At 48.8% G+C, this 15,816-nt stretch overlaps 4 protein-coding genes across 4 annotated transcripts; 2 read left to right on the top strand and 2 right to left on the bottom strand.

The window, feature by feature from the left end:
* Nucleotides 1-2,477: 2,477 nt before the first annotated feature.
* On the top strand, nucleotides 2,478-4,150 carry BDR25DRAFT_329889 (uncharacterized protein; the record flags this gene model as incomplete). The annotated part of the gene is made up of 8 exons (XM_033692482.1): nucleotides 2,478-2,693; nucleotides 2,771-2,893; nucleotides 2,942-3,002; nucleotides 3,069-3,149; nucleotides 3,203-3,517; nucleotides 3,552-3,675; nucleotides 3,724-3,769; nucleotides 3,809-4,150. 8 exons carry the CDS (start codon nucleotides 2,478-2,480, stop codon nucleotides 4,148-4,150), a joined length of 1,308 nt encoding a protein of 435 aa, XP_033540065.1.
* A 784-nt stretch (nucleotides 4,151-4,934) lies between these two features.
* Nucleotides 4,935-6,465, bottom strand: BDR25DRAFT_298540 (uncharacterized protein). The gene is made up of 2 exons (XM_033689081.1): nucleotides 6,031-6,465; nucleotides 4,935-5,973 (listed from the first exon to the last, which is right to left on the bottom strand). Exons 1-2 carry the CDS (start codon nucleotides 6,349-6,351, stop codon nucleotides 5,050-5,052), a joined length of 1,245 nt encoding a protein of 414 aa, XP_033540064.1. The 5' UTR covers nucleotides 6,352-6,465; the 3' UTR covers nucleotides 4,935-5,049.
* A 198-nt stretch (nucleotides 6,466-6,663) lies between these two features.
* BDR25DRAFT_320227 (CBF-domain-containing protein) lies at nucleotides 6,664-9,450 on the top strand (the record flags this gene model as incomplete). Its single annotated transcript, XM_033691884.1, has 3 exons — nucleotides 6,664-6,801; nucleotides 6,852-7,999; nucleotides 8,049-9,450. The coding sequence occupies 3 exons, from the start codon at nucleotides 6,664-6,666 to the stop codon at nucleotides 9,448-9,450; spliced, it is 2,688 nt and encodes an 895-aa protein (XP_033540063.1).
* Nucleotides 9,451-12,386: 2,936 nt separating this feature from the next.
* BDR25DRAFT_116237 (uncharacterized protein) lies at nucleotides 12,387-13,335 on the bottom strand. The gene is made up of 2 exons (XM_033683642.1): nucleotides 12,565-13,335; nucleotides 12,387-12,490 (listed from the first exon to the last, which is right to left on the bottom strand). The coding sequence occupies exons 1-2, from the start codon at nucleotides 13,210-13,212 to the stop codon at nucleotides 12,458-12,460; spliced, it is 681 nt and encodes a 226-aa protein (XP_033540062.1). The 5' UTR covers nucleotides 13,213-13,335; the 3' UTR covers nucleotides 12,387-12,457.
* Nucleotides 13,336-15,816: the final 2,481 nt, after the last annotated feature.

Genomic DNA, 15,816 nt, shown 5'->3' with positions numbered 1-15,816 from the left:
TTACCTTCATGAACCGTTAGTCTTTTACCCCTACCACGTTCGTATGAGCGGAGTCAGTCCTCATTCCTATGGTACTCTGACTTGACACAATTTTTGTCCGCCGGAACCAAGACTTCATGCCGGCAAAATGAGGACACCTTCTCACCGACCACTGGTTACAAACACCTGTCCTCGATGCTAAGGTTTTCCAATAGCATTCTCAGCCTTTAGCTAAGATTCCAGCTTATGAATAAGATTTAGAGATTGGATACTCGACACTTCTGCTGCATGACCGTTCGCAACGGCTAGTTTAGGGGATTCCTTATTGATTGTTGAACAAGTTTCAAGTTGCACACATATGACAGGAAAGACTCACAGTTTTCGGCCGCGTCGTCGCTGAGGGACCCTGTGTCGTAGTTCCCAAAGGTGACCGACCATCGACATGCTATTCAGACCTAGCATTGGGCTGACTCGCTTACCTTTCCTTACAGTTGAAATGCATCGTCTAGGTTTCGGAGAGCTATCAATGGTTTCGAGGCTAACCTTCCGAAGAGCCATAACTGTCGCGGCATCCAAATGGGTATGTATCCGAGCCACATCCACTTCATGATATCTGCAGGATTCTAGACTTCCTGTAGCAAAGCTAATGGCCGGTGAGTGAGAGACTTGCAAACTCGGTTACAGACGGCTAGCCTAACCGTGGGACCAAGAACCTTTCTTAACCCTGCGGCATCAACTCCGCTATATCGGGCTGCCGTCAGCGTAACCAAGCGCGGAGTTCGAAAGAGGCATTGTGCCCTTCAGCGAAACTTTGCCTGCTATCAATACCGCACCAAAGTTTCCACGCGTTTCTGTCCAACCAATGACCGGCTACAGTTCAACTCCGACGGGAAACATGATTTTGAGGTGGCGGCTCCTTGAGAGCGCAGAATTTTTAACTTTCGCCGGATGTATGTCCAGTCTTTGTCAGATGCATGTTTAGTCTTCTGAAAGTCAAGGGTTCAAATACAACAAATAATATATCCCGTGCAGTGGCCTGATGTTCACGCAACCGAAGTTTGTGAGGCACTCGAGTCTGCAAATCATGAAACGGGCTGTTACTATACAGTGGTCAAATATACTCTTGGCATACACCCAACTAGGTTAGCCATTTTTATCAGATTACATCAGCAAAATCATACTCGGCTCAATTTCGGCTCAATTATGCTCAGCCTGCAATCAAGTTTTGCTTAGGCTTGCTCGGGCTCGCTCGTGGTTCAAATCGTTGTGCCTCAAGCCACTCATGACCAAATTCGTGGTGCCTCAGGCTGCTCATGATCAATTTCGCTTTTGTCCTTATCCTGATTCTGGTCCCTAAACTCCTTGCTCATCCTATCCAAATATCAGCAACTTTAAACGGATGTTCTCGATAATCCGAGTAGATATGGGCCCTGCGAAGAACCTCTCCGAGACGAGAAGCTCGCCGATGAGCAAGGAGCTCCGGGGAGTGAAAAGCTCCTAGCAGAGAAAAGCTTCTAGGAGAAGAGCTATGAGGAGAAAGCTTTCAGGAGAGGGGAGCTCCGGATAGCTGTCTTCTAGGAGACCTCGTTTCTTGTGAGCGCTTCTCATGTAGTCATAGCTATATTCAACCAAAAATGATGTAACAAGTGAAAATGATTGCGCCATAAATTGGCTTGAATGAATCAATGGAACAATAGAAAGCCAATAATGAGATGACTGTATCTGTGGCTATGAATCCAGTACATCTCGACGTGTCCAAGTTCCATCCCCTCCCTAGACGTCTAGATCAGAGAGCAGATCATCCCTGAGTTCCATGAGATTGCTTTCATTATCTTCCTACGTTGTGTCAACATCGACCGTTACCAACACTGCATGCGGGTCTTTCTTGGGTAGGTCTGATGGTCTTGCTGTCCACATTTGAGTTGGCCTGGAGCTTGAGACGCACAACGTTTGGATTTCGGCCGACAGCCTCGTCCTTGTTGATACGCACACCAAACTTTGCATCGTTCTTCGCCGTACGTGCTTGATAAGCCCTGCCACCAGCTCCAGTTGAACTCGGTTTAGTCAAACGAGTAATTTTTCCCTTCGATTTGGCTGCTTCCCCGAAAAGTTTCTCAATGGGTTGTTTGTTCTTTCATTAGAATCATGTAGTTTCACTGCAACAAGAACTATCTACACGTAATTCGAAGCAGCACGTTTGTACCGCAGCGCATCCAGGATGCATCTTCATCATGCGTCCGAGATCTTGGGATCTCAAGTTACTTAGAACCTTCAGCAGAGATATTAAACGCGTTATATCGGCCTCGCGAGGCGTATCAAGCAACTTCCGATCCTTCTACTCCTCTTCAAGGATGGTTCCAGAGCAGCTTACAACTTGGACGATCAATGGTACAGTTCTTTCAAAGGGTTGTAGATGTATTAATCCTAAATGGCCTTCTAGATTGCGACCAAGAAAATTTCTTCCATTACTCATCTGGCCGGGGCTTTGGAATGAAGATATGCAGCGTGCTGCATGTCGTGTCAAGTTTGCCATCCAGGCGCTATGCTCAGTGGCGTGCAATTTGACAGGATCTTCTGCTTGTTCAACGGTAACAAAATTGCCCGAAGAGAACTTCAACAAAACATTCCTGCTTTCAATGACAGATGGAAGAGAGATCATTGCAAAAGTACTGAATCCAAATTCCGGGCGTCCTGGCCTCAGTACAGCGAGTGAGGTGGCCACCATGGACTTCATGAGTGCACCCCTCTCATATCTCGAGCTCTACCTATTTCTATCCTTCATATATCACAGGTTAAAAATTGCTTAGGAATACCAGAAACGGAGATATACGCATGGAGTTCACAAGCAAATGAAACAGCAATCGGTACCAAGTTCATAATCATGCACAAAGCGCCAGGAATTCAGCTGAGCGAAGTCTGGGATACTCTGCACAGCAGGCAAAAATTCAAAATCGTACAATAGCTCGTGCGATTCCAGTCTTACTTTGTCGCCGAGTTTCCTGTGTATGGCAGCTTGTACTACAGTGGCGATCTGCCCGCGGCTGTTTCTGCCGTTGAACTCACGGCCACCAAATGGAAGAACGGTTCAGATACCTTCTGCGTTGGGCCGACGAATAATCGGAAGTATTTTGACGATGGCCGCGGCCGGCTGCATCTGGATAGAGGTCCTTGTAAGGGGAGCTTTTGTCACACTTCACCCATTCTTATACTGATATTCCGGTAGGGCGCACACTTGAGGAATACGTGACCGCAAACGCGGAACGAGAGCAGATGTCTATCCGAGAGATCAAGGAATGGCCTCCAATGCAAGGTCTCTTCGGAGGACTTGACCAGTATCAACCTTCCAATGCCACCAAACAGCGGGTCTTGGAGGACTATCAGAATATTTCCACCCTCATCCTACCCAGGGTCACATCAACCCACGCTCCCGCGCTATCTCATTCGGACTTGCACACGAGTAATATCTTTGTCGATCCTCTCGAACCTACTCGCATTACATGCATTATCGACTGGCAAGGCGCACATATCGCTCCACTCTGTATTGCTGGACTTCGATGGTCCTATTCCCGAAGGCTTGAAACTGCCGCCATGGCCTGAAAATTACTCTCAACTAGATACAGGAGGGCAGTTAGAAGTAGACAAACTCCGCGAAGCGCAGTCACTATATAAGCTGTACGAGGTGGAGCTGTTACAGCAGTGAAAGCCAGCCGGACGGGCGCTACAGAACCGACATGCTCTTACAAGTGGCATTCACATGCTTGCAGGCTCTATATTCACTGATGGCGAACCTGTAATGCTCGGGTATCTCATCAAGGCCGTTGGGGACTAGAAAGCAATCGTTGGGGTTGATGCAGAAGGAAATTCGCTGATACCCTGTCCTCTTTCGTACGCTGAGGAAATGGGAAAGAATCAAAGGGATATGGAAGAACAGTGGAACGTTGGCGTCTTGATGATGAATCAATTGATCGAAGACCTTGGGGTCTATAGCGGGTGGGATGTTCTTGTTAACAACGCTGACTATCAAGTCATGAAGCTGAAACTTGCAGACTGCAAGGAAGGTTTCTTGCAAAATGGCAAAGACGAAAGGGGAGAGAGTCGCGTGGAGTTCCGCATGGCCCTTCCAAGATCAAGCACATGGAAACAGGCAGGATCGAAATTGACAAAGAATTAATTATCGCTAGCGTTGAAATAGAATAAGTTTCCGACGATGACTAGCTCATAACATGGTGGAGTGGTTCCTGATTGTCGTCATAGATATCGCTCTTTGCATACGACGATCTCTCCACTTTCATAACAACCATCAATCTTCTTGTCTAAACGCAGCACAATTTGAAAATTACCGTCCACGCGATACAATGCATCCCAGTTTCAGGCCATCTTCATGCTGCTCATCGGGGCTGAATCAGTCACAATCAAGCTGGCTAACGTTGGCTTGGGCGGGTCTCAGGAGTGTTCAGCCACAGCTCAAGCTGCTTAAGTACTCATGGCAAACATTGCACCCCTATGTAACTCAAGATCAAAACCGGAAAAAGCTTTATGTGAGAGTAGATTTCACTCTATTCCGCGCATGCAGCTGAAGAACTCCATCCCTCTGTTATTTTTCTTCCATCATTCAAAATTAAACTTATATACGTGGCGGGCTGGGATGGCTGTATAGAATTTCTAGAGAATATTTACAACGCACAAACTTCTAGCACTCATATTGGCCATTTATCTTTCACTTGTATTCATTATTTACGATTCTTCACCATTCACCAGTTACTATTTAACCACTTACGTCACCACTATTTACTTAATTACTATTCACGCTTCACGCTGTACTTTTTCCATCGCCCTGGAAGTTTTCCTTGCGTTATTAGCTTTAGAAATGGCGTGACATGTTCATAGGGAACGACATGCAGTGACCCTGGAAACAAGATTACATTAGTAGAAGGACGGTACGACATACAGAGTCTGTAAAATCCCCACGAGATTAGATTGGAGTAATCTTTCAAGGGGTATCACGTTGAATTTTGAGTCCTAGATCAGTCTATCCTTTTCACGCTCCCTCCAAATCCACCCATCAATTTGCTATGCAACTCTATTTGTCACCTCAACAAAACTGTCCCACTGCCTCAAAGCCGCCCCACTCGTAATCGCCCACCTAGCCCTCCTTATACCTTCTTTCCACCTCCCACCACCCGGGCCAACTTCCTTAATCACTTTCCCATCATCTCCATGACCCATATCACTCGTATCTGCATCGCATATCCCACTGACTACAAATAACGCCGCAGTATTGATTAATACGAAACGCAGAATCGGATCATCGGGCTGGACTTCGCCTCGCAGTATCCTCATCAATATCTCCGCGTTTTGTTCCGGACTCTGCCCTGGGCTAACTTCAGTGAGCGCGTGGCAAGGGAGGCCGAAGTCTTCGGGCGAGATGGTGAAGTATTTAATCTCGACCCCCCCTTCAGCCTCAGACTCAGCTCCAGATGATGTTCCAACGAGCCGCCAGCAGTGTGTAGGGCCCGCGCAACTCAGCTCATCCAGTTCCTCATAACCACAGATGACCATTGCTTTCTTAACCCCAGACTGCCGTAGCGATTCCGCAAAGTCCGGTCCGATTTCCCTACGCGCAACGCCGATAACCCGGGCTTCAATCAACTCATGCAGAGGATTTGCCAACGGACCCAGTAAATTAAATATCGTCCTCCAGCCGAGTTGTTTTCGTATACTCGCCGCGTGCCTTGCGCCGGGGTGGAAGATAGGGGCAAACAGGAAGGCGTAGTTTGTGTGGCTATAGATTTCAGCGAGAGTGGAGGGGGTGATGGCGGTTATTACGGGGGGTTTGGGGCGGACGCAGGAAAGGAGGTCGGCGGAGCCAGAGCGCGAGGTGCTGGCACGGTTGCCGTGTTTGCCAATCATGAGGAGGGAGGAGGCGAGGATGGAGGAGGTTGTGCTGATGTTGAAGGTGTTGTGGGAGTCGCCGCCTGTGCCAACTATGTCACACTGTGGGTACGGTCAGATATGGGATCAATTGATGTCTGAATGTAATATGTGCTATACCAATCCACCATTATAGCTTCCTTCCTTCCTACCCCTCTCTGCAATAAGCTTCGAAAGGCCATCAAAGTCAATGCCTGCGGAGAAGTTCCTCATAGCTTCGGCGCATTTTGAAAGGACATCGGCCTGTCGATCGCGGTCGGTGAAATGTAGGCATGTCAACAATGCACCCGTTTGCACCTCTGAAAGGCTGTTGGTGAAGATGTGTGAAAGTGCAGCAGCGATCTCGGATGAGGTAGGCTTCGCGTCGGACTCATGCCACAATCGCTTGAGGAGGGGGGTGATGGATATCTTGGACTCTTCCGAGCCTTCCGCTGTTGCCATTGCAGGGAAATGAAAGAGTTGCAGAGTTTTGGATAGCTTCAGCTAGCCCTCTTCGAGCCTTGATGGTGTTGACTCACCCCTCGGAGAAGAGTACCGAGCTGGTCATGGGGTCCCGATAAAGTGGCATGTCTAATTCACCCCACCCCACGTGGGCCAATCATAAACGAGTTGTCGGCAAATCGTTTCTCCTGAGCCGGTAACTGAAATTTACACGCGCAGCCCGCCACAACTGCCCTCGACCAAGGTCATGACGAGTCAGAGATTTATCTCTGACGGGCCTTGCACTCCGACCACACACGAACCCGACATCAAATGGGGAAGAAGCGGACTCATGCCGAGACGAAAAATGGCTTCACGAAGCCGCCGCCGGACAAGGACCGGATGAGCCACAAGGACAAGAAGAAAGAGAGACGGAAGAATGGCGAGGAGAAGAGGCAGAAACCTGCACTGGTTCGTTGCCTTTCTAATGCGTCTGGATGCTGTTGCTGACGCTTTGATAGCTGTTTACACCCCAACCAGAATGGCACGCGGTCGAGCTACCCGAGCTACCAACGATCGAAAACCCCGTCATTCCTCCGCGCCATGTCATTGACGAGCTTCACCACTATGCCGATGGCCTTCTGGAAGCAGAGGCGACCGAATATGCGGGGTCCTCGTTGTCCCAGGACTCGTCCCATAAGTTCTTGTCTACCATTATGTCCTCGGGAACCATGGAAGATAAAGTCTCGGCCCTGACGTTGCTCGTTCAAGAGTCGCCCCTACATACTACGAATGCTTTTGAGCAGCTGCTTAACCTTTCGAAGAAGAAGAGCAGGAATCAGGCCTTGATGGCTTTGGGCGCGTTGAAAGATCTCCTCGGCCAGGGTGTCGTGCTTCCGCCGGACCGAAAACTGAAGGCATTTGCAAGACAGTCTGGCCTTATCTGCGCACTGCAAGGGAAGGTTGCCAAATGGGAACCAGGCGACAAGCTGCCCGGCAACATCCAGAAGATCCATTTGATCGCATGGGCGTACGAGGACTGGCTCAAGAAGCAGTATTTCGAGATGCTTAAGATCATGGAAGGATGGTGCAATGACGAAGTCGAATATTCACGGAACCGGGCATTACAGTTCGTTTGGGAGTTGCTGAAGGAGAAGCCTGAGCAAGAAGAGAATCTACTTCGGCTCCTCATCAACAAGCTTGGTGACAAGGAGAAGAAGGTCGCATCCAAGGCATCTTATCTCCTCCTGCAGCTGCAAGTCACCCACCCGCTTATGAAGAGCGTCATCATCAATGCGATCGAATCAGATCTGTTGTTTCGGCCAAACCAGAGCGCCCATGCAAAGTACTATGCAGTCATCACGCTTAATCAGACAGTCCTAAGCACAAAAGAGCAAGAAGTAGCTAACAAGCTTTTGGAAATATATTTTAGTCTCTTTGTTGGATTGTTGAAGAAACAGAAGGATAAAGAAACCGAGGAGAAGAAGCTGAATAAGAATGGCCTCATTCAGGGTGGTGGTGGCAAACCTGGCAAGATGGCTCGAAAGAAGGCTAAAAGGGGAGCAACAGAGGCTTACAAGTCCGAGGATGAAATGAAGGAGAAATTGATCGCTCAAGTCCTGACGGGCGTCAACAGAGCATTTCCTTTCGCCAAGACTGACGATGAGAAGTAAGTCTAATCCACTAGATTTCTCCTAACACTGTACTAATAATCGCAGGTTTGGAGAGAAACTCGACACCATCTTCGAAGTCACTCATTCGTCTAATTTCAATACTAGTATTCAGGCTTTAATGCTTATCCAACAGATCTCAACAACTCAACATTTCTCCGCCGATCGCTTCTACCGAACTCTTTACGAATCTCTCTTAGATCCACGGCTCATCACCTCCTCCAAGCATATCCTATACCTGAATCTCCTATATCGGTCCCTGAAAGCGGACGTCAGCATCAAGCGAGTCAAAGCGTTTGTGAAGCGATTACTTCAAATTATCCATTTGCATGAACCACCATTCATTTGTGGCGTCCTATACCTCATTAATGAGCTCATCGCCAGCTTCCCTAGCATTAAGTCGATGCTTTCCACACCCGAGGACAACGCTTCGGACAGTGGAGAAGAGCATTATGACGATGTACTAGAAGACTCGACGGCTGCCAACAGTATAGAGCCTTCCAAGCATCCTCATTACGATTCCAAGAAACGAGATCCGGACCATGCGCATGCAGATCTATCTTGCCTGTGGGAGCTTCTTCCGCTGCAGGCACACTACCACCCATCGGTCCACGTTCTCGCTTCCAAGCTCCTCAATTCGGAGCCCATGAAGGAGAAACCAGATCCAACGATCTACACTCTCATGAACTTCCTCGACAAGTTCTCCTTCAGAAACCCGAAGACCAAGGCGCAGGTCTCACACGGTACATCCATCATGCAGCCCATGTCTGGCACCTCCAAGGCAGCCGACTATCTCATCACACAACGAGAAAGCGGCAAGCGTGAGGAGGCTGTTAATTCCGAACAATTCTGGCGTAGAAAAGTGGATGAGGTTCGAGTAGACGAGGTCTTCTTCCATACCTACTTTGAAAAGGCAGGCAAGGCGAAACAGGCCAACAAGAAAGAGAAAAAGAAGAGGAAGGGCAAGGATGAGGGGAGCGAGTCAGACGGTGAGGAAGAGATTTGGAAGGCATTAGTCAATAGTCGTCCAGAGATTGAGGGAGGGGATGACAGCGATGAAGGATTCAGCGATCTAGACATGGGCGACATGAGTGACGATGAAGGCGAAAGCGGAGCTGACATTGATGAAGGTGTGGAGCTGAACCTCGGAAGCGATGATGAAGCGGTCGAGGACACCGACATGAAACAAGACGGCGAAGATGAGGATATGGATGAAGCGTTTGACCTTGACGACGAAGAGGCTTTAGTAGACAGTGACGAGGATATACCCATTGATTTCGACATGAATGGCAATTTGGATGTCGAAGAGCCTGCTCTTTCCAGGTCCAAGGGAGATACAAAGGACCAAGATAAGGAGAAGAAAGGCAAGAAGAAGAGGAAGCTCAAGCACCTCCCGACCTTTGCCTCCGCAGAGGACTATGCGAAGTTGCTAGGTGATGATAACGAGTAGGTGGTTCAACACTCGAGGTTTTCGGCGACTGTGGTAGAGGATGGGTGAAGGGTATTTATTCTGCCTTTACTTTGCTGTAGATATCCCCTTACTTTTGTAATGGCTTTGTATGATGTGTTGGTTTCTCTGTTCGCGTGCCATCTTCAGTCCGGTCGTCTGGTCTCTTCCCTGCAACTCTCTTTTCCAGTCTTCTCGATCTCCATTTTACGTCCAGAATGAAGTAGTAGTGTAGCTGCTATGTGAAACTGGTAAGCGCCTATCTCCCAATTAGTTCTGCATTCATTTCCAAGAAGTAGCAAGGCATATGCTCGACTGACCACCGATTATACATAGTTGGCTTCTAGATTGCCCTCAGCAGCGATTCGATCCCTTATAATACTTGATTATAGGAAAGGTTGGCTAGAGCTTTCCTCAAGTAGAAGCGTGCCACCACGCTTAGTCGCACCTTTCATTCCTCAGTGACCCCACGTCACTTTAATCTTCGCCCTTTCACTTACATTTTTACCAACACCCTCACACTCGCTCTTCGTCCTACTACACACCATTTCCTTTCTCGTTGCACTCGCCGCGATTGGTTGCTTCACAGCTGCGCATGTCACTCAATACCATACTTTATGTACGGCTATCTGAGGCCACAGTCGAGTCGCGAGCGACAGAGACGACCAGCGAGGACGATACCGACTCTGAGTCGGGTTCTCTCTGAACCAATCGAATTGTCGGTTGACCTCAAGTTCATGGCTCTCGATATTAGCTTGTTTGAGTCCCACTAGTATTACTGGGCCCTCCACATCCTTACGTGCCAAACACCTGACCTAAAACGCCACAGTATCTAGTGTAGTTCCACTGCAGACCTTACGATGAACACCGAACTCAAGGATATGTTGAAAAAACAAAACTTTGGACGTATTCAAGCAACTCCACAGCGCGGCATCAAAGAGCTTAGTCTGAAAGGGCTTGTTCTCGGCTCTATGCTTTCACAGCTCATCAAGGTGTTCGATTTTTCCAACTTAACTAGCCTTGCCATCTGGAATTCCGGGAAAGGTACTGAGTTGTAGTGATCTTGGATTCGCATATCAACACAAGACTTTATGTCAAAGACGTGGCCATCGCGGAGAACGCGCTTGCGCTAGGGTCAGAATTAATCGTCCATGGCGTCTTGGATGAGCTCTTGGCATCTTGTAGGAATATGCGCAGCCTCTACCTTGCTGTACAGCCTAGGCATTGACACTATGCGATGGCCTGCTCCTTTGGGACGAGCGGTTCTTTCTTTTTCCTTCCATTAGCTTGATGAGAATGATGTACTCGCAAAGACTACAATCGTTATGCTCCTAGTGTCCAAAAGTTACAGTAACTTTGTTCAGATTGCCCCAGAGCCGATTTTCGAAGCTCTTCTCGGTGATATCAATGAGATAAGCTACGTTCACAGGTTCCAAGTATTTTCATTGAGAGTGGAGAAGAGGACTGACTGACATTCATGTTGTTGGATTCCTTGAAATACCTACCAGAACCTCGCGACCTTCACCCAGGGCAACCAAGAGCGAGAAACATTCCAATCGAACGTCATATGGATGAAAAGGCAACTGCTTACGATCAAAAACAATTCGCAACCTCGCTCTTTAAGCATCTTGACGAGAACCCGAGGTGTCTCGCTCTGCGTGTTCTCGTCTTGGACATGAACATCGCAGTGGCGGATACTGACATACCGGAGTTATTCGATGAAGACAGAGACGAATTGAAAACACAGTACACCGAGTAGTATTTCTTTGTCAAAGGCCATCAGAAACCCTTCATGCAAACCTCCACTGTCGCTATACCCGTATCTCGGAGTGAACTAAGGGGGGTGGAACCGGACTTGACCATATTGAACTTCGACCCTGATTGCCCATGTGCTGGACGCTATTGTAGACACTTTAATGGCTAGCCGAGACTCGGCCTAACTCGAAATTCGCGGACTAAAGAGTAATGATAGTGAGATATACGGTTGGTGTGGTTTTTCTATCATTGTAGGTACAGCAGCACCTTTCACTATGTGTCCCAAATTATGTATTCTGGATAACACGGAGACATCTTCCATAATTCCTTTCTCTTAACATCTGCATAGCAGCGTCGTTTACGGTTTCCATTGAGAATCGCGAGGGAGGGTGAAGAAACAGGGGGAGATATGCATTGACGAACTATATGCTTCCAGGGCAGGGCAATTTTATCTCAGGATCGGTCACAAGATCTTCAAGTAGATATCTTATAATCATTGCATGCCCAATCGTTATGACTTGATGAAGCCTGGTTTGGGTTGGGGATGATATTCACATCGGTGTCCTGGAATGGTTGCAGACTGCTCCTCAGAGGCTCGAGGGAAAGTTGTTTGTGTCAGTCCTCACCCTTGTCCAACATTTAGAGCCAGCGCAAGATTTTCTCACAACGCACACCCATCCAGACTCATAAAAATGTTCGGATGTACTAATATCCAATTCCTTGCAATCCATGCTATACTACGCTATGCAATCCCATCCCATCCTATGATATCCTACCCTAAACGCACGCCACGCAGATCATGCCAATGTCAATGCCAATTGCCATGTCCGAGTCATCATCTCACCTCCACGCCAAAGACGACCAATCAACCTACCAACCTTAAGTTTGCTCCAGCGCCTCATTCAAATTCATCTCACATCACATAATCCCATGAAAAATATCCCTAAGCACCGGTTTCCCCTCCAGCACTCCCTTCTTCCCAATCTTACACACCTTCGCCTGACTCTTAAGTCCGTGTCTCACCCTCAATTTTCCAGATCTCAGCAGTTCGGGGCTGGACGACGGGGATTTCGCGTGGCTGGATCTCTTCAGCGAATTACCAGCGCTGTTTGATGTGATGTCTCCGAGAGCCGATCTTATTTTCTTTACTGGACTAGGGTTAGGTGTCGGAGACTTCATCGCTTTATCTCCCTCACGACGTCCGAGTTCCGAGGGCGCGGGCGTAGGAGGTTTGCCCGGCATCCCTAACCCTAACTCATCCTCCACCCTCAAATCCACCACAGCCCCCCTCTCCCTACAAAGCCCCACCAACTCCCCCAGCAATTCATTCGCCCCCAACGTCCTCTCACTCCCCACAATAACCAATTTCGACCTCGCACGTGTCAACGCAACATTAACTCTCCTTCGATCCCTGAGTAAGTCGCCTACGACGCGGGCTTCGTTGCTGCGGACACAGGATACGAAAATGACTTCTTTGTCACGGCCTTGGAATTTGTCGGCGGTGTGGAGTTCGATTGCTTCTGCTCCCCCTCCTGATCCCCCCGCTGCGGCTGTGGAAGTGGGAATGGAGGTTTGTGTCTGCGTTCCTGCACTTTGCAAACACGACTTTAGCAGAGCGAGTTGCGAGCGGTAGAACGCAATGACTCCGATTTCAGACGCAGGTAGGCCGGCGGAGAGGAGGGAGAGCGTGAGATGGGTTATTAGCCGCGCTTCTAGGGTGTTCGTTATACGGCTGCCAGATGCGGTTTCGAGGGTTAGAGAGGTGGTGTCTGTGTTTAGGAAGATGACGGGGGAGGTAGGGGAGAGGGTGTGAGCTAGCCAGTTTGTGGGATTGTCTGACTGAGGGTCGGGGGAGGCGGATGTGATTTGATGAGAGGGTTTGGGATGGTGCATTTGTAGCGCTTCCGGATTCGGGATATTGAGGGTTCGGGATGCGACAGTCTCGGTCCCACATTTCAACCTCCCACCATAGATAAACGTGTTCGAGAGCAGCATAATATCCGCACACATACGATACTGATGTTCAAGACTAATAACAGCCTGCGGATGCGCTTCACACAGGAGTTTGAAAAGCGAGACATCCAGCCCGCCATCCGCAGCCTCTTTATTCTGAACGAGTGGTGGGAGTTGGTAATGGTCTCCCACAAGAACAAACGTATTTGCCATACGTATCGGACCGATGCAAACAGGGAGCGTAATCTGGGATGCTTCGTCTACAATACAGTAGTCGAAGATGCGGCGGTTGAAAAGCGGGTGGTTGATTGTGAGACAGGTTGTTGCCACTACGGGCAGCTCCATCCAACTCTTCTCGAGATCTTCGAGACTGGGTTTTGGTTCCGAGGCAAGGGTTGCGAATTGTCGGACCTCGGGATGGATTTTGGCACTCGCGCCGAGACGTAGGATGCCGATGTCATCAGAGCGGATTTTGAGGAGGATGTTATCAACGGCGGTGTGTGTGTATGAGGTTAGTAGCACGCTTTTTCCTCGTGCGACTAGGGAGCGGATGATGTGGGCGATTGTCGTTGTTTTCCCCGTTCCGGGCATGCCGAGGACGAGGGCATAGTCTTTGGCTGACATGACTTTGGTTACAGCAGCTTTCTGGTCGGCGTTCATCGACATCTGAGAGGATTGGCTGGGAACCATGGCAGATGCTGATACGGGTCTAAATGTGGGCGGTCGGGCATCCACGATCAGGGAACGGAGGTCTCGGGCTTTATAGACACTGTCGTCCATGATTTGAATGAGGTTATTCCGGGCGGCTGCCATGCCGTTACTGAACTCGTCCTTGTCCAGGCGATATAGCACCGGTTCGTCCTCGGCTTGGGACTCCGGTAGGGGTTGTCCATCTTTGAAAACCTCCATGATTCCGGTAAACGTTTGGTTGCTTTGCGAATTGAAGCCCGGCAATTTCTTCCTCGCATTATGCAACCGTCTATCCACAGCAACGGTAATCCGTCGTTTCCGAACATTCGTAACGTACCCATTGGCAAGAGCAAAGTGTCCTTGTTCATCCGACACGACTACCGGCTCTCCAATGATTAGCTGGGATTCCGTGAATGAGAATCCCGGTTTAGTTTTCTGTTTGGTGAACGTGTAACTGTACCGGTTGATCTTCGAGGCATTATTTTCCTGATAAATGGATCCAGGTTCGAGGACAACATTTGAGAAGCATCGACCCAGTTTCTCGCGCTCGGTGCTTAGCATGGTCCAAAGTTCTCGGCGGAACTTCATCATGTTAGATTCCTCTTTTGTAAGAAGCTTGTCCCATTTCTTCATGAACTGTGCATCTGCAGGCTTAAGAGACTTGACGAGTTCATCGTATCGTTCCTTTGCCTTTTTGTTTAACAGGTCGCCGTTTCCATCTTCGACGAGCTTGTGGTAAAGAAAGCAAGACTCTTGAGCGTAGCATTTCTGACACTTGAAGTCTTGCTTCAGCATTGGAGGGAGTTCGATGCGGTCTCGGACGTAGCAGGCTAGTTCGTTGCGCTTAATAATCATGTGGATGATATCGTTTCGGATGGTAGGGATGCGGCTAATATCAGAGGTCTCGAGATAGTACAGTATGCCATATGCGACATCGACATCTACGATTAATCAGCATGTCTCAAGGACCAAAAATCTAGATACTCACCGTAGCGATTGGACAACAGTAGGTTGTACAAGGCTGTTTGGGCTACATGAGCCGCATTGGAGGAGTTCTTTCCAGTCTTGACCTCGAGGGGTACAGTGAGGGTACGTTCATCTTGATCATCCTGCATCGTGACTTGCACAGTTGCATCAATATTCCCTTTCAGACCGTACATAGGCGACCACACGTGCTCTTCTACATCAAGCAGTTTGTTGATACTCATAATGGATGTCTTCCCGTTTCGTTCCCGGACCACGGCATCGGCCTGTTCAGCAATTAGCGCAAATTTACCGTCAAAATTGAGTCGCTTACGCAAGGTTCTGCTCGGACAAAGATTTTAGCCCATGCTTGGAGTTCTGGCAACTTGCTGCTCAAGTGCTCCTTCACCTCTGCACAAGTAGAATTGATTTCGAGGATCGTCTCGAATTTATTGAGGAGGAGCTTATCAATGGTTTCCAAGAGAAATCCAGAGTCCCATCGATTCACCTTCAACGCTTCTTGGAACAGCTCGTGGAAAAGGGTGCCATAGAGCATGGGCAGGTTCGCTTTGCTCGTTGCCTTGATGCGGTCCTGGAGAACTGCACGCCGTAGGCAGCCAAACGAGTCGGCAACAACGGTCGCAGAGATCAAGTGATCCGGATGGAGGATAAGCATATTCTTAGAATCATCAACAAGGCACTGTCCGGTCGAGGAGAATTCACCGATGATGTGGACGAAAGACTCAGGCGTGCATGGCGTGTCGTACCAGGCTTCTCGAAGGGTGATGGCCTTGAAGAGCTTTGTCTTCTCTTCCTCTACTAGTAATACCTATGGTCTGTCAGCACACCTTCGCACTGAATACCACGAAATGGGGAACCATGCGCACCTTTTCTGGCATTTTATACCCCCGTTCAGTAGTATAGAAGCCTTCATCTACTCGCTTTATAAGATATCGCTGGATTGCTCTGACATCTCGTTCACTCTTCGAGAGTCAGTGCTTTGTTCGT

This window comes from Lindgomyces ingoldianus (genome assembly GCF_010093535.1).
Source record: "Lindgomyces ingoldianus strain ATCC 200398 unplaced genomic scaffold BDR25scaffold_62, whole genome shotgun sequence".
NCBI lineage: Eukaryota > Fungi > Ascomycota > Dothideomycetes > Pleosporales > Lindgomycetaceae > Lindgomyces > Lindgomyces ingoldianus.
The sequence above is the reverse complement of the archived record's forward strand: the minus strand, read 5'-3'. Positions and strand labels throughout refer to the sequence as shown.